This window comes from Pituophis catenifer, unplaced genomic scaffold (genome assembly GCF_029215685.1).
Source record: "Pituophis catenifer annectens isolate HBS135680 unplaced genomic scaffold, rPitCat1.0.hap2 SCAF_2, whole genome shotgun sequence".
Classification (NCBI taxonomy): domain Eukaryota; kingdom Metazoa; phylum Chordata; class Lepidosauria; order Squamata; family Colubridae; genus Pituophis; species Pituophis catenifer.
Window position 1 is genome coordinate 84,676,330 of NW_027256882.1, and position 23,737 is coordinate 84,700,066.

Consider the following 23,737-nt stretch of genomic DNA (forward strand, 5'->3'; position numbering starts at 1 on the left):
TACTTAAATGCGTCAAGTCTCTGAAGTGGCTGGCTCAAAAAATCAGTCTTCCAGTTAGAAAAATATTTAACAACTTACATACATCAACATTTCAGAAGACCTTTTTCTAGATCTTGATTCAAACAACTGGACTCAATGGTAAGACATGGGAGGTTTCATAGACTCCCAACTAGAGTCCCAAGATTGTGCATTTAGGGAACAGCAGCCTTTGAAGACACTGGACACATTCTTGTTTACTTGAAATTGTACTCTCCAGTAAGGGCCTTATTTAAAAACTAAAAAATATGGGAGCACCCAACAGCCTTATTTATTGCAGGGAACAAACCTAAATATCATCAATAAGACTGCACGTGATTTCAAAGGCCATCTCAAAGAGGACAAAAAGAGGACAATCTTGATCAGATTGGAGATAAATATAGGGATAACCATCTATTATGAAGTTTTGTTTTCTTTTTATCTATTTGCATTTTTGTATCAATTGTCTACATATGATAATCAATTGATTTAATTAATAAAGTTTTCTTCTATTTTGCCTTGTACTGTTTTATCTTACTTATCTACTGTATTTTATTTTATCTCACAATAGCTATTTATCTCATATCGCTGTATCTTATCTCATATTACTGTATTTTACTATTATTGATGCTTATGTTTAATATGGTCAATTGACTAATCAATAAAGTATATTGTGAATTATTGCCCCCCTCACCTCATATCGTGATTCAATCTTAAACAAATATTCTCTCAATGCCCTCACAGGATGCCATAATTATTATTTCTATCCCCAGATATAATTACAGGCATTTATAAAATTGCTAAACAAAATAGATAATTTAACTATATCCTGCCAGTTCCGTTTCATGGCATACAATACTATGAAATATCTCCAATGGCTTACCTTTAGAAGAGCTGAATGAAAATAAATAAATAAATAAATAAATAAATAAATAAATAAATAAATAAATAAATAAATGTTTGATAACATTCTATGTAGATGAATTAGATTCATTTTAAATGTGCTTTTAATTTACTTGCATAATGCAACTTAATTGCTAGTTGTACTGATTCATTTAATAAGAAATAATCTGTTATTTCTCTTTCCAGAAGAAAAAAATACGAACATATTGTGCAGGATTTATACTGAAAACAAATTAAAAGCATAGTGTAGAAATTCATATAAGGTTTGCAACAGGATAAGTGCTCCCAGAATAAGTAGTTTTTGCCAGTTTCCTCTTTAGACTCAAACATTGGAGGAAAAGCATACAAAACCTGGCATTCCTCCCCAACCCCCATAAATATTTTTGCCTGATACTGCACTACAATCAAGCTCATGCATTCTAAAGTCGGAATAGGCAATATATTGTCTGCAATGACAAGCAGGAATTACCATACTTCCACAAAGATATGCTTAATATAATCTATTCTTTATAGGAGGAATTAATGTACTGTACTACTTTTGAACACATAATCATGATGTAATTAATAATTCTTACAAAATAGGCATTAAAAGTTGAGTTTCTTTAAAGAAAAATTAATGAAATTAATTAATGGTAATCTTTAGTGGCTGTTATGGAAAAATATTTCCAAGAGTTGGTCAAATTAGAAGATTTTCTGATGCTAATATAGAATTACTGAATAAAAAATATAGAATTTCAAACAGACTGATTCCTGTCATTTTCTTTCAAGAACTACATGTGATAGAAACTTGCATACTTTCCAGGCAAATAACACCCCTGGAATATGCTGTGCGGGGGAAGGAAATAGAACTATTTCTTGATTTGCCTTCTACAATTGTTAATAAACAAAGAATTTAATCTCAATCATGAGAAATAAAGTCAAAGGATAAGATTTTTTTTCTTTATGCTGCAATCTTTGGAAGGTGAGATGAGAAAATTTCACAATCTTGATTTTTTTGAGGGGGTCTACCTTCAAATCGGTATTGGCTCATGGTGACTGGCTAGACAAGTCCTTGCAGTTTTCTTGGCAAAATTTTGGACGAGGTTTGTCATTGCCTGCTTCCTTAGGCTAAGAAAAAGCAAACTGACTAAAGGTCATCCGATTAGCTTTATGCATAAGAGAGAGGGGGGGGGGAGAGATAGAGAGACATAGAGAGAGGGGAGGAGATAGAAGGGGGGAGAGACACATAGAGAGGCAGAGAGGGGGAGATAGAAAGGGAGAGAGGAAGATACAGAAAGAGGGGGAGTGAGAGACAGACACAGAAAGAGAGATACAGAAAGGGGAGAGAGAGGGAGAATAGAGAGAGGGAGAGAGAGATTCAGAGAGAGGGTAGGGGGGAAATAGAGAGGGAGAGAGAGACCGAGAGAGTGGGGAGAGAGAGAAAGGGAAGGGGGGAGAGAGACATAGAGAAATACAGAGGGGGGGGGAGAGCGTGAGAGAGATGTCAAAAGGGTTTTGTGGTTTCCGGTGTTTTTTAACAACCAGTTCTCTGCCCTAATGACTGGCTGGGTAGGCGTGGCTGGGGGGGCGGGTCATGTGACTGGGTGGGAATGAGTGACGTAGAGTTGGCCACACCCACCCAAGTTTTGTGGCTCCTGGTGTTTTCTTTTCTGTGGGAAACGGGTCCAAATGGCTCTTTGAGTGTTTAAAGTTGCAGACTCCTGCTTTAGGCCAATTGGGGTGTTTTATCTAAGCTTGTAATTTTGATATACTATATGAGGATAAATTTATATTCATTTTGACTTTTGAAGGAAAAGTTGCATTAGCAGAAAGCTAATCTGACAAGTACAGAAGAATGAAAAGGCAGAAAGTGGATGAGCTCTTTGAAACCTCTATGGGCAAAGAGAGAACTTGAGATTGCCCACAAATGCTCCAGATCGTTGTTCCTCACAAAAAGACCATAAAATAGCAGCTTCTGGTTTAGAACTCTGGGAGACAAGGGAATATCTATCTTGCTCAAATCGCAGTCAGCATTTTAAAAGGACACTAAGTTTGCTTCTTTTTCTAATCACTTTCAGAAGTTGCTTGTTAATTGCTTTTCACTTGTTAGATACCTTTGGATCAACATGTTTCACAGCACTGAGTGAATTTCCCTCAATCCTTAGCAAAAGAAAGTTTAAACTAATAGTTTAAGAACATAAATACACACACACATACGCGCAAATAGCAAAAAAAACTCGTGACTGTGGAAAGTTACAAATCGAATAAGGGTCCAGATAAATTTGAAATGAGATTTTGGAATCTATCTATATATAAACCAAATACCACTCACTCATCATGAAATCTCCAGAACAGTAAAGCCTACAAACTTGAAATTTGGTACGTATGTTCCTCTTGGCTTCTAGGTGCTCGTTAAGAAAGAATTTTTCAAAATGACCATCAGATCATTAATATTTCATATACAGTATTATATTCACACGCTCTGATGCTAAGGAGTTAAGACATTCTACTCTCCCTCCCACCTGAAAGGAACTCTGTCCCAACTGCCAGTTGCCTTATATTAACACTCTCTGATGCTACCCCTTCACTAAAACAGGTGTTGGCGTGGCTGGCGCATAACTCATCCAGCCTGTGGGCTGGGACATTTTACTCCCCCTCACCCTCTGTTCCAACTGCCAGTTGCCTTATATTAACATGCCCCGATGCTACGGAGTTACACATTCTACATTAAGTTTCAGGCTTTAAGTGTCAATTTATCATGCCTGATCACATAGTTTTGTAGCGAAACACAGGCGTCCAGCTAGTTAATTATAAAGGAAGAAGAACTCATAAATTCAATTTACAGTTGCAGAATGAAGCAAAATATTCTAACATTGGACATATTGAAGAATATTTTTTAAAATGAGCTTAGAAATTAATAGTATCAACAGAGACATCTATGTCTATGGTGAGACTGTATCTAAAAGAAGTTATAAAAGAGGAATAAGTTTTACCTGACAAGTTCAAATCTGAGTTGAAGTGCATTTACAAATGACTGGCTACCAGAAGGACATAGAAAAACATCTTACACTAGACATAAAAAGAAATAAGGTGGTGTTTTAATAATTAAAGGCGTATACAAATAAAAAACCAAGAGAATAGCCTGGATAGTTTTCTTATATTACATTTACAAAAGAAACGTATTAAAATTTTGAAAAATCTTGTGAGAAGGGGCAAAGAAAAAGAAAAACTAAGTTATGAAATTATTTGAATGGACTAAAGATTAAAATTATTAAATATAAAGGGAAAGAATATAAAGTTGGTTTATTTGATCAATGTTGAAATAGTTGTTATTTCTGATAACCTAAATGGACTTTTCTTGACATCAGGATTGAAATGGCAATTCTATATGTATTTGTCTATAGATAAGAAATGGAAAATAGGAAAAAAATGTTGTATTTTAACAGGAAGTGATAATTTACTAAAACTGTTTATACTTGTGGGAAATCACTTCTTTGTACATTTATTTTTTCTTTATTATATTATTTTCTTTATTTTGTATTTCTCTAATTTTTCCTTTTTTCTTTCCTTGTTGCATCTTCTCTTTTTATTTTTTATTTTTTACTTTGTATTAGATTTGACTGTTAAAATTATAATCTTTAATAAAATTATTATATGAAAAAAAGAATAAGTATATTTGAATACTATTTTGTTGGAGCCTTGTTCTAGATTCATGTTGGGTCCTTCTGGTAGAAAACTATATTATTTAATGTTTTTGTTCAATCATTATTTGTATCAACAACAATAATTTATTATTAGTCTTAGACCAGAGCAAATAAAAGCACTAAGTATATACCGTATTTTCCGGCGTATAAGACGACTGGGCGTATAAGACAACCCCCTACTTTTCCTGTTAAAATATAGGGTTTGGGCTATACTCGCCGTATAAGACTACCCCTCTTCCAACGCACACCAAATAAAAATTAAAAAAACATCAACTGGCTCACCCACAATGTAAAAGCAGCTGTGCTAGACCCAAAATGGCCCCTGAAACAAGCAGGAACCTCACACAGCCACAAAAAGCCCCAAAAAACAACTTTCACGCTTTACACACACACAACACAACACAACACAACACAACTGGCTCATCCACAATGTAAAAGTAGCTGTGCTAGACCCAAAATGGCCCCTGCAACAAGCAGGAACTTCACACAGCCACAAAAAGCCCAAAAACCCAACTTTCACACTTTACACACACAAAATTCCACATACAGCTTTGTGAGATTTTGTGTGTTTGTGTAGTTAGAGTGAAACACTACAGAAACACACTAAATCTCAGAAAGCTGCACAAATATTATTTTATTTTTATTTTTATATGAAAGCTAAATTTAAAACTTCCTAAACTTTAAATGGCTAGGTCTAAAAAAGAACTAAAAAAAACCCCAATTAACTATTTTTTTTTAAAGATCCCAAAGGGGAAAAAAACTTACGGTACCCAATAGAACAGGGGTCTCCAACCTTGGCAACTTTAAGACTTGTAGACTTCAACTCCCAAAATTCCTCAGCCAGCTTTGTTTTGCTGGCTGAGGAATTCTGGGAGTTGAAGTCCACAACTCCCTGCCTGCTTGGTTGCAGGCAGGGAGTTGCTTGCTGATGGAATGGATTCAGGCAAGCGAAGCAAGGCAAGCAGCTAAGGCAGTGGTTCTCAACCTTCCTAATGCCGCGACCCTTTAATACAGTTCCTCATGTTGTGGTGACCCCCAACGATAAAGTTATTCCTAAAACCATCAAAAATATGTGTTTTCCGATGGTCTTAGGCCAGGGGTCCCCAACCTTTTGGACCTCAGGGACCACCAACTTCATAATTTTAAATTTTGCAGACCACTAATATGAATCCAGTGCCCCGCTTGCTGAAGCACCTGGACTCCCAGTACGGAATGGGGTCCTTCAGGCACTCTCCATCCTCTCTGTCTCTCTCTCTGTCTCCCACTCTTTCTCTCTCATTCTCTCTTTCTCTCTCTCTCATTTTCGCTTTCTCTCTCTCTCCCTCTTTCTTTCTCTCCCACTCTTTCTCATTCTCTCTTTCTCTCCCCCCTCTCATTCTCTTTCTCTCTCCCCCTCTTTCTCATTCTTTCTTTCCCCCACTCTTTCCCTTTCTCTCCCCTTTCTCATTCTTTCTCTCTCCCACTCTTTCTCCCCCTTCTCTTTCTCCCACTCTCTTTCTCTCTTTCTCTCCCCCCCTCTCTCTTTCTCTCTTTCTCTCTGTCCCTTCTCTCCCCCCCACTTTCTCTTTCTCCCTCCCCCTCTTTCTCTTTCTCTCTCTCCCACTCTTTCTCTCTCATTCTCTTTCTCTCTCCCCCTCTTTCTCTCTCTCCCCACTCTCTCCCTCTCATTCTGATTCTCTCATTCTGATTCTCTTTCATTTTCTCTCCCTCTCTCTCATTCTCTCTCTGATTCTTTGGTTCTCTTTGATTCTGTCTCTTTCTCTGTCTCTCATTCTCTCTCTCTCACTCTCTCTCTCTGATTCTCTGTCTCTTTCTCTCATTCTCTTTCATTCTTTCTCTCTTTCATTCTTTGTCTCTTTCTCTCTGTCTCATTCTGATTCTCTCATTCTCTCTTTCATTCTTTGTCTCTTTCTCTCTCTGTCTCATTCTGATTCTCTCTCTCATTCTCTCTTTCATTCTTTGTCTCTTTCTCTCTCTGTCTCATTCTGATTCTCTCTCTTTCTCTCTCTCTCTCATCTCATGGGCCAGCCAGTGTCTTGGGGCTGAGAGGAAGTCAAGCATCTCCCTGAGAGACTGAGGGCCGGAAGAAGTGTGGGAGCGAAGCACTACTTGAACTTGTGCGGCATGAGCATTCGCCTTGGTATATTTGCGCCAGCCGATGGCCAAGGCAGCCCTCATCTGTCTGCTGAAAGTGCAGCATCAGGATTCTGCCTTGCTATATTTGCGGCGCAAGGCAGCCTTTGTTTCCTGCTGCTTGGGACTCAGAGCGGTAAATAGCGTCTGATCCGGAGAGCAGCTGGATTTTGCTCTCTAATCCGGATGCCAGATCGGCCCCCTGCAAACTCTCGTCTCTCGAGGAGCGCTCCCTGAAGCGGGGCTGGAAACTTTGGTTGGACTGCTTGAGAGAGGAGAGCTTGCAGGGGGGCGATCTGGTGTCTGCAACGGAGAGCGGCATCCGGCTTTTTCCCTCCGCTGTAAGAGCGCTGTAAGAGCGGCAGCCCTCATCTCCTAATGCTTGGGACTGCAAAATCCAGCTGCTCCCCGGACCAGTCACCATTTACCGCTCCGAGTCCCAAACATTAGGAGATGAGGGCTGCCGCTCTTACAGCGCTCTTATAGCGGAGAGAAAAAGCCGGATGCCGCTCTCCGTTGCAGACACCAGATCGCCCCCCTGCAAGCTCTCCTCTCTCAAGCAGTCCAACCAAAGTTTCCAGCCCCGCTTCAGGGAGCGCTCCTTGAGAGACGAGAGTTTGCAGGGGGCCGATTTGGCATCCGGATTAGAGAGCAAAATCCAGCAGCTCTCCGGATCAGACGCCATTTACCACTCTGAGTCCCAGGCAGCAGGAAACAAAGGCTGCCTTGCGCCACTCCTGACACAAATATACCAAGGCGGAATGCTGCTGCCGTACAAATGGAAGCAGTGCTTCACTCCCACAGCTTCCAGCCATCGCAAACGCCGCTTCTTCCCGCTTCTGCCGCCCCCTCCCCCACCGCCACAACAGCACCATTCATTCCGGATGGCGAGGGCTGTGCTCGTTTTTCTGTATTGCACCACCATCAAAACCCCTGTGAAAGGGTTGTTTGACCCCCAACCACTGAGCTAAGGTAAGCAAGCCAGGAAAATGCGCTGCGCACTCCCACCCTTTGCCTGCGAGCCCGGACGCTGATCCGGATGGCTGCAGAAGGAACTGGGCACCGGCTGTCATGTCTTTTCTGCTGTGCGGGGTTCGGCACCTGGGCTCCCAGGGTTTAAGCCTCTGGGCCAGCCCGTGCTGCTCCAGGATGTTAGCTTCGGGCTCCTTGGAATCGCTGCCGGGTGGTTCTTCCCGTTGGGGCGATGGTGGGTGGCTGCGAGCCTGGAAGAGGTGGTGAAATGCAGAGCAATACCTCGTGGGGAAGGAGTCCGCCGTGGCTCCCGCAATCCAAGCGACGCCGATCGCTGCCGAACCCCGCACAGCAGAAAAGACATGACAGCCGGTGCCCAGTTCCTTCTGCAGCCATCCGGATCAGCGTCCGGGCTCGCAGGCAAAGGGTGGGAGTGCGCAGCGCATTTTCCTGGCTTGGCGCCGATCCGGACGACTGCAAAACGAACTGGGCACCGGCTGTCATGTCTTTTCTGCTGTGCGGGGTTCGGCACCTGGGCTCCCGGGGTTTAAGCCTCTGGGCCAGCCCGTGCTGCTCCAGGATGTTCGCTTCGGGCTCCTTGGAATCGCTGCCGGGCGGTTCTTCCCGTTGGGGCGATGGTGGGTGGCAGCGATCGGCGTCGATCGCTGCGCACTCCCACCCTTCGCCTGCGAGCCCGGGTGCCGATCCGCTTGGACTGCGGGAGCCACGGCGGTGCTGGCCGGGCTGGGTCTGGTGCGGTGGACGGAGATGAAGGAGCAGCCTCGGCGGCAGCAGCAGCAGCAATTACAACGGGAAAAGCCATGGGGAAAGGAGGACGAGGAAGATCTGGCAAGGCGGTGCGAGCACTTCATGGCTCCTCCGGTGAGCGGATTGCGAGAGCTGCGCGACTGGGGCGGAGACATGCGAAGTCGCATGGAGCTTCTCATAATGGAGACTCAGAGCCAGGTGTGCAAGGCGCTGGCCCAGGTCGACCGCGCTGCCGCTTTCACCGTGGACTGCTGGGAAAGGAAGGAAGGTGACCCGAATTCCGGGGTAGAGTGGGGACGCGTTCCTTTCTCGTGGGCCGCGCACTGCCTGGCACCTCTTGTAGGTTGGAACTAATTCGGAGTACAGCTTCCCCTCAATGTTGCCGGCGCTCCCAAAGTGTCATCGGTCAGCGCCAGCAACTCAGATTCGGGTACCCGGCGTATAAGACGACCCCCGACTTTTGAGATGATTTTCCTGGGTTAAAAAGTCGTCTTATACGCCGGAAAATACGGTATACACTTAAAATTTCTAGTATAAAGTAATAAATAATAACTAAAATCTATAATAAAATCCAGTGTCAATTATACATGGTCTGACTATATGATAGTTGCAATCCCTAAACTATGTGGCCCATTGTAGGTTCAACGCTAAAAGGGAAATGACTAAGCAGTGCAAAGAGCTTGCCACAATTGTTATATAACCGTGATGGCGAACCGGTGGCACGCAGAGCCCTCTCTGTGGGCACACGCACCGTCATGAACTCCTCCTCTGGTTTCCAGCATGTGCATGCACACCAGCCAGCTGGCCTTCCCGTTTCTGGCGCTCTGGCGTGTGCGCATTCCAGTTTGGGCACTCGGTGCCAAAAAGGTTAGCCATCACTGTTATATAACATCGCTATGGTGGAGAAAACACGTGTTTGCGACGAATCCCCAGTGCTGCTGCGCAGAATCTGGCCACCTGTGCTGTAGTTATGGACTGTTCATCCTTAAGGCCTAGCCTAAATGGCTCTTAATTGGGATTTTAAATTTTATGGACTTGGGGGTTTTAAATTGGGAAGCCAATGATTTAATTCTTTTTAATTATCTTAACTTTTGTATTTGTATGTTTTTTAATTTTGGCTGTTCACCGCCCTGAGTCCCTTCTGGGAGAAGGGCGGTATACAAATTAAATTAATAAATAAATAATAAATAAATAAGTAGCCACTGAAGATAGGTAGTGTCGGAACAGCCAGGATACCTAGCAGTTATTGGCAGAATATGGTTTTTCCTAATCTCCATATAAAAGGAACATCTAAGGAGCATGTGACCCACAGTCTCCACCTCTCCTGAGCCGCAGGGACAGAGTCTTTCCGTGAATGGTATCCTTTTATACTTGCCATACAGGATGGCCGATGGAAGCGCATGGCACTGTGCGAGTGCAAATGCTTTCCCGTGGTTTGCTGACTCCAACTGATCATTATTTGTATCATAGAATGTCATAAGACTGAACAGGTTTAGATAAAGACAAAACTTTGCATAAGGGACATTTTTTTACAAATTGAAAATGCTGAAGCCTGAAATAGATTTTCTGCAAAAATCCTGATTTCAATATATTGTAAGCCACCCAGAGTCACTGTATCATTGGTATGTCCAGCATAAAAATTTAATAAATAAGTAAAAATAAATAAAATGTTGGATGTTATAAATGGTAATACTTGGATAACTGAACCAAAGATAAACCACACATTTTGCTTGTTTGTTTATTGCTAATCTTTTTAGACAGACCTTACAGGTTGGAGATTTTAGCTTAAAAATAAATTTGTCAACCAACTGAAATTAAGTTTCAAAGAAAAAGTGTTTACAGAGATGGAAAATCATCCATGCTTATATCAGATTGAATTTACACTTGATTAAACCAAAAGACATTGATATAGAACAAATGAATTTTTAAAAATATTTTAATCAAATTGATGCCAGATATTAAGTTTTAATGGAATGGATAAATGCCAAGGCTCTCTCTTTCAGAATGTGGGGGTTTACTTTTGCTGATTTTCAGTTACATTTTCAGGCACATTTATGACCTTCTTGGGTTTTTTTTCAAATGAAAATTATGTTGAACATGTACCACTAGAAGCCCATCTGGAGAGCTATAATTTGGCATCTTAAAATCTTGGCCAGTTCTTGCTTTGAGTATAGTCAAAACACTGTTGTATTTTCAGCCCTGAAAGCAGTCAGATATGTTTAGACAATATTGAAGAAATTAAAATTTGATCCCGGTTTTCAGAAAACTGTTCCTTGGGAATCTGTATTTTAAATGGCAACCCCCCCACCCACCCAAGCATGGCCTGAAAATTAGATAGTAGGCTTTAATAAAGCATTAATTTGTGTGATTTACAAAAGAATATCTATTTAAATTTTTATTATCTTGGATTCGAATCAGTTGCATTGAAAATCCTAGTTTTACAATGTCACTTTTTCACTTTTTTTAGAGATTAATCCAACTGGTTCAGTTTCATCAACAATGAAAGAATTTTAATAAAATAAATTCATTTTCAATTAATCAGAACAAGTAATTGGGTTTGCCTATTTTGCCAGATCAAAGTTCCTGTCTTTTTAACAAATGATAAATAAATTTATTGTGAACTTACAATGAGACTGAACTTATTTTTAAAATAGGTTTAATAAACACATCAACAGAGTTAAAAAGCATTTTCTTTTGCATATAAAATAAATTTGGTATGCTGGTCAACGTGTTTGATCATGCCTTTTGGTTGTCTATTGGATAAATATTCTAGTTATACAAATGAGGTTCTTAAAATGAAGTTAAGATTTAAATATATTAATGTGTTGGGCAACTATATTCCAAATATTTAAAATGTATCTAAGGAAAAAAATTCATCTACCATGCCTCAATTGTTTCTAAAAAGACTATCATGCATTCCTAGAAAGATATTCATGTATCAAGTATCAAAAGCTGGCTTCATAAGGTGTGTCAACTTTGATTTGGTTTTTTATTGGTGTAAAGAAAAAACTAAAGAACACATCATCTGGCTGAAGTTTACTTTGTAGTAATTGTCACTTAGTTGTAACATTTCTGTGATCTATTCTGTTGTAAGGAAAGAGCCTTTCGTTTTTGCTATTTAAGTTTGCATTCATATGTGGGTTTTCCTTCGTTCTTTGTAAAAACATATTTTACAATTAGAAAGGCCTCAAACAATTTGGGACAATGATACCTGTCAGAATGTCTTCTCTATTACAGATCTAATCACAGTGTTTATTAGGAGAGATCCTGCTATGTATACTGGGAATAGCTAGTATCATCTTAAAGCTGCTTGAAGATGAACTTTCCCCATGATTATTTCAAATGTTCTGGTATTCTTTCCCCATTAAATTTGGGAACATCTGCTATAACCTCGTCTGAGCTTCTTTTGAAAGCTTACTGTTCACATAGGCCTTCCAATATGAATATTAGAAGACTGTCCCCCACCATTTTAATTAATCTATTTTTATTTAATTAAATAAATAAAAAATAATTAATCTAACCAAAAACTATCTGCATTTAGTATAAACAGTCCTCAGTTAATAACAGTAATTGGGACTAGAATTTCCGTTGCTAAGTGATGTAGTCATAAAGTCATGTAGACTTCACACGACTATGCCACTTAGCAACAGCACTTCTGGTTGCCATCATTAAGCAAATCCCATGACATTGTGGAATAACATCAGATCAACAATTTCACATGGTCATCATTTGCAACCTCCTGCCAGGTCCCCACTGACTTTGCTTGTCAGAAGCTAGAAGGGAATGTTACAAGTAGTAATCACATGACCATGGGGATGTTATGACATTGTAATTGCAAGCTAGTTGCCAAGTTCCCAGATTGTGATCAAATGACTGTGGGACGATGACCAGAAATTTGAGGACTCATTGTAAGTACCATTCATAAAGTGCTGTCATAATTTTGAATGTTTCTGAACAAGGTTATTAAGCAATGACACCTGTATTACTAATTTCATTTTAATATAATGTATTGCTGTTTGGATTTGAGATAATTTGGCAGGGTATAAGTATATTAAATATATAATATTGAACAAGTAAACTTTCAAGTAGCCCTTATGCTTAAATGTATTTTGGCATCTAGAATGTCTTTACCAATTCTGGACAAGTAAATTCCATTTGAATTGAACAGGATGTATTATTTTTGTTTTTCATTTTTTTATGTATCTTACACCAATCTAAAGATCAGGAAAGATGTACCTAACCTAAGGCATCTATTGTATACGACAAAGAAATCAGTTTAGGCAAGTGGCAAATATATGTGAAATAGAGATTGACAGCAAAAACAGTAAACATTTCTGGGCTAAACTTTTGCATGAACATAACTTGGCTCTCAGATCAAGTGTAGATTCTGAATTACCGGTATTTCACAGTAAAGCAACATGCCTGGAGAAATATGTTAATCTTGAAAGTCTAAGTGCACTAGAATCTAAAAATCTATCTCTTTCATTCTAAATTTGCCAGGCTGTTAGGATTTGCAAGAAAGACATTCTTAAAGATACTTCCATTGCCAATGGCCAATTAATTAGCATATCAGAAAGGACTTTCTTTCATCAAACCCAAATTCTGAAATGCACTCTCTTCAGATGGGGTTCCTATTTTTTTTTAGTTTAGCTATAATGTGTTAAAGGCACATTTTATTTAATATATTTAAATTATATTTATTTTAATTACTGTGGTTAGTTTAATAGAAATAGGATTTCTATTAAAAATTCTGATGTAATTTTTAGAATAGGATTATTGTTATATTTTTGTTGCTTTGTTGTTTATTAACTGTACATAATCCTTTGACAATTTTAGGAGAAAGCTGTTAAATAATTAATATGCTTACTAAGTTAATTTAACATATTTAAAATATTATGTTAACTATGCATAATATTTTAATACTGTGGACAATATTTTAAAGATTAAACATATGCTGCTTCTACATTTTAATTCTTAAGCAATAACAGACTTGCAAACGTATGTGACTTGACCTACTGTGTAACTGAGTGTTCTGTTATTGACCCCTATTTTTTAATTAACACCTGAAAGACAGGCTGCTTAGAGAAGCTAGCGCATCCTATTCACTTTTGCAAGTTGTAAAATAACAAACTTTCTGTTCTAACTTTAATTAAATGATTTATCTTTTTTGTCTTAGTTAAGCACTCAATACCTGCTAGGCACTTAATCCTCATTAATAGGAATCTTCCAACCCGTACCCCTACCTCTCTGGAGGTGGCAGTGGGGATTGCTTACAAGGTATAAAATTTGTCAGCAAAAGCAATTATTTTGTGATTAGAATTCTGGAGACTGCCTCTAACAACCTCTAATAATTTCCAAATCAATTATTTCTAATGATTATTTGAGAATGATAGGATATTTTAAATAAACATTAGTATACTTTGTTACGATTCTGTTCAGCCAGAGCATTTTGTTAGTTTTGCAATAGTGGCCAATATCTGAGAAAGTTTCTAGTAGTCTGGAAGTTGAGTCATGGCAACTGAACTTTGTTGTTGATTTGAGACATTTAGCTGCTGATCCAAGCAGCTCCTTCAATCTGAACCAATTAGTTAAAGGAATCTGAGTAGGCAGAGAGTCATTGGAATTCATATATATGTTCCTAGAACTTTTGAACACAGCAACTGGACTTTCTGGTTTTTCTTTGAAGACGTTTCGCTTTTCATTCAAGAAGCTTCTTCAGTTCTCTTGAAAAAGCACCTTTGGGATTATCAAAGGTTTTGATAATTAATTATTCAACTATTTAAAAAGGCTTGTATATCCAAACAACCAATATCATGATTAGTCTGATTTTTTTTGGACTGCTTGTAGCATTGGAAATGGACTCTTAAATAGTTTTTAAATATCTTATGCAACAATGCAAATTTAAAGCTCTCTGACTATTAGTATTGCTGGGGTGGGTGGGTTAATGTTAACCCTGCCAATAACTATTTTTATGAACAGGTTATTACATAATTTATTTCATATTGTCGTATTACATATTTGTGCTATGTTTGTTTTCCAGAAATATTTGGATGCCTCTTTTTAAAGTTGAATAGTTGACTTAAAAACACTCCTTTCTCCTTCATGTTATTCCTTTATAAAAATTCTTATTTTAAATGAAGGTTAAATATAAAAACTGTATTACACATGAACAAATATTCATTGGTTAAAACAGAATGAGTGATTGATCATTATGAAAATATCAATATAGAAAATTTTATCACAGGCAGTTCGTTAAATATTCAGAAACAAATGAAAAATAGAGGAAAGTTCAACATTCTAAGTGTGTTAGAACTGTAGTGTATGTAATTCTAAGATTACATACACTATTTCGTTTCAGTTTATTTATAAAATCATCAGCTTCATCATAGCAAAGCTATGATGCAATCCCATCTTTGTAAAATTACTTTTATGATAGTAACATTATCTCCTTTCAAAATTTTACATTAAAAAAGCATGCAAGCCTAAAATATACTGACATCATTTTAAAAAATAAACAAAAATAGCAATACATTTAAAAATATTTTAAATTGGTCAAAATAGGTAGAAGACAAGACATGCCCACAATATTCATTGTATTTTCTATGTCATATAGATATGTTCATATGGAGGGGAGAAATCATTAGTATCCTTGCTCAGAGTACAAAAACTGCCAGTTAATGAAGTTTGCTTTTGGTTACCATTCTTGGAATAATTAACTGAGCAGGTACATAATTGGCGCCCCCTAACGACGCTTCAACCACAATTCCTTATTTTTACTCACAAGATCGTCGTGGAGGCAGATCAAAAAGAAAGGCGCACCATAAATAAGTAGGTTAAAAGATGAGACCGGGTTTTCTATTGATCTCATCGGGTTAGTTTTACACGCGGACTTCGGGAACCCATTTTTGATCACCTCAACAAGGACACTTTCTTTAAACGCAACTCGAATCCTTTATAACTCCCTAGCCCTGGATGAGAGAGGCTAACTGGATTTCTGCACGAGCGAACAGTTCTTCCACTTCGAGGGCACTGCCTACACGATCGGTGCAGAATTTTGAAGAGAATTCTCTTCTCGCAGGCCATCTTGCAATGAGAAAGCAAGGGAGCCCAATCGGGAGGAGACGGGAGAGAAAGCTCTTGGGCTGCAGCGGGATGAGGGAGGCATAGCGTTGCACCTGCCACCCCCTTTCCGAAAAAAAAGGAAGCGGAGGCCGCTCGCTGCCGCCACCAAAACAGCAGCGGCCCCGCATCCCTCAAATCTCCATCACCACCACCCCTTTCCAAAAACGGCATCCTCCCCCCCCCAACCCCCAAACGCCATTTTCTGACAAAAGTCCGTGGGAGAGCCACGGACGTGCAAGACAGAGGCAGAGCGCGAGCGAGGGCGCGCGCGCAACAGGGATCGCTAACCGCCGCTCTGCCCGCGAGCCAGCCGTTTTGCTGGGGGGGAGGGGGAGAGAGGGGGTGAAAGGCGGGGGCGAAGCCGCCTCCCCCCCCCCCACACACACACACACTCCTTCAGGACAGGAGGAGGCTCTGGACCTACCCACGCCGTATTTTTCCTCCTCCGTTGGGATCCACATGCTGCTCCCCCCGCCGCCGGGGCTGTTCCTGAAGCTGGCTCCCCCCTGCCGGAGTGGAGCTCCTGAGCCGCGATGCTCATTGACGAGTAGAGGAGGCGGCTTTTCCTGACGAGCCCGGGGCCGCTGCTCCGTACAGCCCCCAGGGCAGCGCGGCTGTATCGGCGGCGGCGACGTCTTCTCCGTCTCCGCGGGCCAGCAAGTGCGCGGGTGAGAGAGGGCGACGGCGGGCGCAGAAGCGGCCGAGCCTTGTCCCCGGAGAGACTCGGCGGATTCCGCTGCTCTGGTGAAGGAAGAGCACAGCAGCGCTCGCTCCCCCAGGACGGCTCTGAGGCTGGACGGCTCCGAGGAAAGGACGGCTCCTCGCCTTTAATCCACTAGCCACGACAGCCCCGCTCTCGCCGCTCCTCGGCCTGACTCTCTTCCTTCGCCGGTGGTGACGGGAGATGAAGGAACGGACGGCAGCCCTCAAACGCTTCCTCGGCGGCGGCGGTGGCGGCGCGACAACGACTGTTGTTGTCTCCCCCGCTCGCTCCTGCCGAAGGACTCCCGCGCCCACCCACTTGGCAACCAGGCGCATGCGTGGAAGCTCCCGCTGCCGGCCTTCCCGCGCGATCTCGGTCGGCGTTTGGGTTGCGTCCTGCTGCTGAGGTGGGCGAGGAGCGGGAGTTGCGGACGGTTGGGGTGGGGGAGGCGATCTCCCTTTGCGGGAATTTTTTTTTCAGATGTTCATTCCTTTTGCCTACCCAAACGACGGTAGCGGGTAAACTGGAGCGCGCGGGGTCCGCTAAATCCAAAATCCTTCGGAAATCGATAGGGTTTTGAGAACGTATGCCGATAAAATGAGAGAACTGAAAAGAAATGGCCTCTGTGAAATCAAGAATCTTGATTTCAAGATGATTACTGAATGTCTATGGAGATTCTCAGTCATCCAGATCATGGTTGTCCCAAAGGTGCTTTTTCAAGAGGCAACTTGAAAAGTCCAGTTGGCTCTTGAAAAAGCACAATTGGGACAAGGTGATTACTGCCATAAAAAAAAATTGGCTTGAAGGTACACTTCGTAAAAATGTTCTATCCCACCCTAAAAGGATACATTGGAAAACATCAGAAGAAAATGCCACAATTCCCATATTCCCCCCTCCCCAAATTTAAGGTACACATGGTACACCTGGACCATGAATAGGAAGGCTTTAACTGTAAGGAGCTAAGTAATACCGGTACTTAGAAAAATAAGTGGAATGCAGTGGTATGTGATGGAAGATACCTGATTTTGTAATAGTATTTGAGAAAAGAATATTGGAATTGGCCATGGAGCGTGTCCTTCTGAAAAGGCATAGTCCTCAACTTACAACCATCCATTTAGTGATCATTCAAAGTTTCAACGACCCTGAAAAAAGTGACTTATGACCATTTTTCATACAACAGTTGTTGCATCCCTTGGTCATGTGATCAAAATTTGGATGCTTGGCAACTGGCTCATATTTGTGATGGTTGCAGTGTCCCAGGATCATATGATAACCTTGTGCAACTGTTTGACAAGCAAAGTCAATGGAGAAGAAAGATTCACTTTACAACCGTGTTACTAAGTTAACAACTGCAATGATTCACTTAATTGTGGCAAGAAAGATCATAAAATGTAGCAAAGCTCACTTAACTGTCTCGCTTTGCAATGGGAATTTTGGGCTCAACTGTAGTCCTAAATTAAGGACTATCTGTATTCAGTTTTAGGTTGCATCAATAGAACAATTTCCAATACATACAAAATAATAAGTCCACTATATTCTGTCCTATCTTGAATACTGTCAACCAGTTCTGGGGCACCATATTTATTTGCTTGCTTGTGTGCTTGCTTGCTTGCTTTTTTATTTGATTTAGATGCTGCATGACTCAGAGCAGAAAACAAAATTAAATGGTAAATTCAGCCAATAACACAGAAACATATACCACACATCCAGGAAATATAAAAGATTCAGAGAAATTGGAACAGAGGGAGAAAAACAAGTTTGGTCTAATAGTTAAGCCACTAAGCTAGAAACCAGGAGATTGAGAGGTCCAGTTCTCCCTTGTGCATGACTCAGCTTGGTGACTTTGGTCCAGTCACTTTCAGTTCTACTGACCTCACAGGTTTTGTGGGGAAAATAGGAGGAAGGAATATTAAATATGTTCTCTGCCTTGAATTATTTATAAAAACAATAAAGGCGGGATGAAAAAACTACCCAAAAAAAGCACTAAGGATTTCCTAGAAGAAGTGATGAGAGAATTAGATATACATAGGCCTAATAAAAGACAAGTAGGCACATATTTAACATTTTTAGATAGCCAATAGGGTGTTACATAGAAGATCATCAGTCAAGTTCACAATCATCACAGAGTTGAACACATTGAATAATGGTCTTGTTTTTGAAAACTAGTTTGTTATTGAATATTTCAAAAACATTCTTAATAGTAAGAACAGTTTAATAGTATAATCAATTACAAAGATCGTGGTGAGTTTCCTTTTATTGTTTGCATTAAAACAGGTTGAATGAGAGATTGTTTTAATTTCAATTTCTCTGTTGTGCAGAGTTGGATTTCATGATTCTTTTTTTCTTGCTGATTAGACTATCATAGCAGTGGAAACAATCGTTTTGAAACTATTCAACCAAAGTTCTAGAATGAATTATGGCATTTAGAATAAAGTGAGTCTGAACAGAACGTCTGTAAATGTGAGAATAAACAACAGTGTATTTTTATGAACTGGACTACCAGGCAGGTGAATATATTGATAGAACAATATTAAATATAATCAAAAATTCATAATCATTGGTTAAAATAGGTCTTGAACTAAAGGATGGCAGAAGAATGATTGCAGCAGAACAGAATTAGGGTGACTGATCTTGTATATCTGAATGTAATTAAATAGTGTGATCAACTCTACAGTGGCAAATCAGTGCAAGGGTAGCTTGCATATGGAATCACAATACATATATCTGTACACATACAAACTGAAAGATAGGCTTGAAATTATGTCAAGATATAACTTGAAATAATGATGCTATATAAAAAGTGTTATGTAATGGGAGTTCTAAAGTGGTATCCTAATGAAATAGCTGGTAAATAGTGGAATACCTTTTGATTGATAATTTGAGCATGACTTGATAATAGAGTTTAATATTTGAAATATAATGGCTTTGGAATAAATGAGTAAAATAATCGTATCTGAACCATAATGATATGTGAAATTTCATAATGCAGAAAAAAGGTGACGAGAATGATAGTGCTAAATTGAAATGACAGTGATGTACCCAGATGTAGAGTAAACAAAACAAGTAGAAGAATAACAATGTGATTTCTGTTAGGTGCAACATAGAATTTCTTTTATGTAGGAATACATTTCAAATATTGATGAATTATAAAGGCTATGGCACCTAGAAATATAGTCTTATGGTCTAACAATCTTGTTTTTGTTTCATGTAAGATAAACGGGGGTGGGGGCTGTCTTTTAATCCCTGTTTTCAATGAATGTTCTGCTTTTATGTTCTCATGGGGAAAAAACAATTCAGTAATAATCACATCACTTGTGATGTTCCCCTTTTCTATTGGAAGAGATTTTAGAGTTAGCAAAGATCAGAAATCTTGATTTTTCCCCAATTGCTTCCTCCAACTATTCCATAAGTAATTATTTCTCATAATACTTTTTTCATATTCCATAAACTTCAATCTTGTTAACAAAAATAATGCAAGAAAGGCAAAGGTATGGGAAAGTACTACAATTGCCAGTATCATTGGCTTGCTCTTGCATCAGGCAGCTCACTTTCACTTCACAAAACTCTTAATACACTGTAAATTCCTTATAATGAAGTAGATCACTGCTGTCTGTTGGCATAAGAGTGACGGCTGGTAGTGGTAGCATTAGACCTTGAGGGGAATAAAATAAAAATCCAAAACAGAATCACAGTTGAAGGATTTTTATATTGAAATATGACTTCCACAAAATTTGATTCTATGTATGTTTACTTGAACAATTCTCATTGAATTTAGTAGGAAGGTAAAATAAGTATTCTTTTAGCCTTGAAATTCTAAAAGTTCTGCCTATTCAGTTATTATTTCTAAATGTAATTCCACATGCATCAAAATTATTTACTCCTATTGATCCATATATCTCAGAGACATTTAATAGGAATGGAGTATTTTAACATAAAGGTAGAGGCCAAAAGATCTTTAATAGCAATCAGTTGTCGGATAGGATGTTTCATTAGTAATAATTGTAAAATTAATAATTGTGATAACACCATTAATGTAAACTTGCTCTTTATTTATTTAAAAAATTATATGACCACCTATCATAGACCGCTGGGTAACTCATAACAGCAATAAAACTACAAAATCTTAAAACCATAAAAATTATTACAAAATCCTAAAAAATGTAACTAATATCTAATATGCTCCTCAAACTTGCTGGCATGAATTATATTCATTACTATTGGAGATTGTCAGGTTGGGCAAAGTTATAAATGACAAGTGTCTTTGATGCAATATCTAAACTATGGGAAATAATATGCAGCCATCTTTAATACTGCTTTAATAAGCAGTCTTCATGTTTTGCCAAATCATAATCATAATCTTGTAGCCTTCTAATAACAAAATATAAATAGACAGTCATATGTCCAGATCCCTTTTAGACTCTTTGTATTTTGAGCAGCAATAATTAGATGATTATTTGGCTTGATATCCTTACAAACACTGATTCTTATACAGAGATTCTCTAGAATTGAACAGTTGTTGGAAACAGCCTGGATTTAATCTTCCCAACCCCAAATAGATAGTAACAGAGCCAGAGCTAACACTGCTGATAATTTGTCCCAAATAGATATTAAACATTGGTACCAAATCACTATTGCCAGTATCATTGGCTTGCTCTTGCATCAAGCAGCTCACTTGCAGTATTGGATCGTGTTTCTACTAGCTCAGCAATAATATTTCATCTTTCCTGTTTTTCAACAATAAAATCTTTCACAATGAAGAAGACATATAAAGAATTCTAATAAATGGGGAAAATATGAGGTTGAAAAGCCAAAAATAAGAAGGACATAACATTAGGGCTTATGTAAACATTAGGAATAATGTATATTGGTGATACTAGAAGCATTTGCTCTTGAGGATGGTTCTGATCTCATAAGAGTAGGTGTGGAAGCTTTCCTCCCACTACATAACAGATTGTAAAATGCTTCTCAATGTTAATGTAATGTAAATGAATTTATTGAAGTGTCAAATAGTATATTTTTTTTCATTAGGAGAGATTATATTTTTCCTAGACTGTGCATGAAAGACTATTATCCATCTTGCTTTAAAAACTTGGTATGGGTGTCAGATTTAAGTGGTATAATATCTTTGCAGCTTTTTCCTGGGCCTTCATCTCTACAGCCAATTACTGGTTCGTTATCTCCAATTTAGCACGATATAACAACAATACAATGGTCTTTCAGTAGGAAAAAAAATCAGGACATCATTCAAACCTGTTCCTGTTGGTTGGATAGCAACAGTCAGCAGATATTTGCAGATAGCTTCTGAGCTTATTTACTATAGGTAAAAAAGAACTATATACAATTTAATGAAACAGTAAGAATTTTCACTATAAAGCGGCATCATTATAGCCTTAGCATTTGTATATTTATTAGAAGCAACCTTTTCTGAGTTTAATGGGATTCATTGTAGTATATTTTTAAGATTGTGTAAAAATACATAGCTATTATTGAATTACCTGATATCTTACTGTTCACCAAGCTCCTTTACATGATAGTGAAATCTGAAATAGGATAATCTTGAATTTCCCAGGCCCTAAAAATAAAAGAATAAAGAACTGGGAGGTTTTACTAAATATAAAATGAGTAATTGTACCCAGACATTATTCCCTATGTTTTTTTGTTGCTCTTACTTTTCTAGATTATTTGAGCATTAAATGATCAAAGTGACTTTATTCAAAAACATGATTCCTTTCATCACAATGAGCTTTCTTGGCTTGCTGTTTGCATGGAATTAAATCTATGCATGACAAGATATTTCAATTTGTTGAGCTGAATCCTGTTACTCCAGATGACTTATAAATATAATAATATTCACACTAATACTTTTGTCAGTCTTGTTTTTTATTTTTTTCCATTTTAGATAAACCCAACATTAAATAACTGCAACCATAGTATAAAAGTTGTATCTCAAAGTGTTAGTTCTCTGTGATGTTTACATTTTAAAAATAGTCTCATAACAGCATTAGACATGAAAATGCATGGACATGAGTTTATACTTAGAATACTAACCTTCCCTAACCCATTGCTGAAATCTACAATGCACTTTAGCATGTCCTGTTTTAATATTGCATATTGTATTTTAATATATTGAATGTTCATTAAATATATTCCTTAGAACATATGGATACAACATATGGATTGTACAAAATATGATTTTATTGTTATTAAATACTTTAGTTGTTTTTCCATTCTGAATGCTGTAATACTTATCCAGTAGTTGTTTCATAAGTCTGTTAGATATATACATGTATTGATTTATTCTCTTCAGCATATATGTTCTGTATTTATGTAATGCAGCAGAATGAAGAGTGCAGAGCTCAGTGAGGTTGCTGTGGAAACCTGTTCTGAATCTTTATGCACTGAAGTTCCGTAGTCTATGATGTCCTAGCATAATTTATATTTGGAATACAGTCCAGTTGAGTTCAGTACAAAAATGCAGAGTGCAATATTTCTACAGCTTTTCTCTTTACTTAAATATGTTCCTGCTATGACTGAACCTAAATTTTCAATAACTTGGGAAGTTATAGTACATTTTGTATTGTTTCCAATACAATAGAATTTATTTCTTTTTTAATATGAATGTCTTTATGTTATAGTGTTGGCAGTTTTGCAGACTCGCTACCTGTTAATATTATATCTCTTCATCACAAGTAGTAGTGGTTATGGAATGGTGATAGTGATATATTGGTTGTGCTTGTGCTTAACTAAACATATACTCTATATTTATCCCAAACATAGCAATGCAGCAACACTTCTTTAATTTGAAGTAAGCCTTCTAATACTAACCAATATTTATGTTTCAAAGAAGAGAAATAAATCTCCATTCCAGAAAGTCTTTTGAAATAAGTATTAGGTTCTGTTTTCTAACATTGAAATATTAGTTTTTGCCCAATGGTAGCATTCATAAGAACATATGAATCATGCTGGCCCAAATCTACCTAGCATTATATTTGCACAATTGTTAAATAATGCCTTTGGGAAGCTGATAGAATAATAGTTTTCTCACTGATTTTGGAAGTTACAATTAGGCATCATTAATACTTGCCCTTGAGAAATTTATCCATCAATTTTTCTGATCACTTTTTCTGTTTTGCTTAAATTGTTGCCTATCACTGCTTATGGTTGAAAATTCCAGAGTTTATTGCTATTTCATGAATTCAAAAAGCTCATGATATTCAGCGCTGCTCAATTTATACCATACTGATTCAATATAGCACCATGTATGTAAATCACAGCAGAGAATACAGAAAATTAATTTGATTTTCTGCACGGAATCAGACCATCTCAAAGGACAAGTATCAGCATAATGCAGAATTATATTACTTAGAATGACAGTGTTGAGTTCTACTGTAAAGATTTCTCAGGTGCATTTTATTTTTCAGTGTCTGAAAAGGTCAGA

The 23,737-nt window shown here is 38.5% G+C and overlaps 1 protein-coding gene across 1 annotated transcript in view; it reads right to left on the minus strand.

Annotated features, from left to right (window-relative positions):
* The window catches only part of DOCK3 (dedicator of cytokinesis 3), a 180,406-nt gene extending 172,857 nt beyond the window's left edge, over positions 1-7,549 (minus strand). Inside the window, exons 1-2 of the mRNA XM_070934373.1 lie at positions 7,487-7,549; positions 1,032-1,140 (exon numbers count right to left, since the gene is read on the minus strand). Coding sequence (XP_070790474.1) covers positions 1,032-1,140; positions 7,487-7,549 — 172 coding nt within the window. The remainder of the gene's footprint in view (positions 1-1,031; positions 1,141-7,486) is intronic.
* Between the last annotated feature and the right edge of the window lie 16,188 nt (positions 7,550-23,737).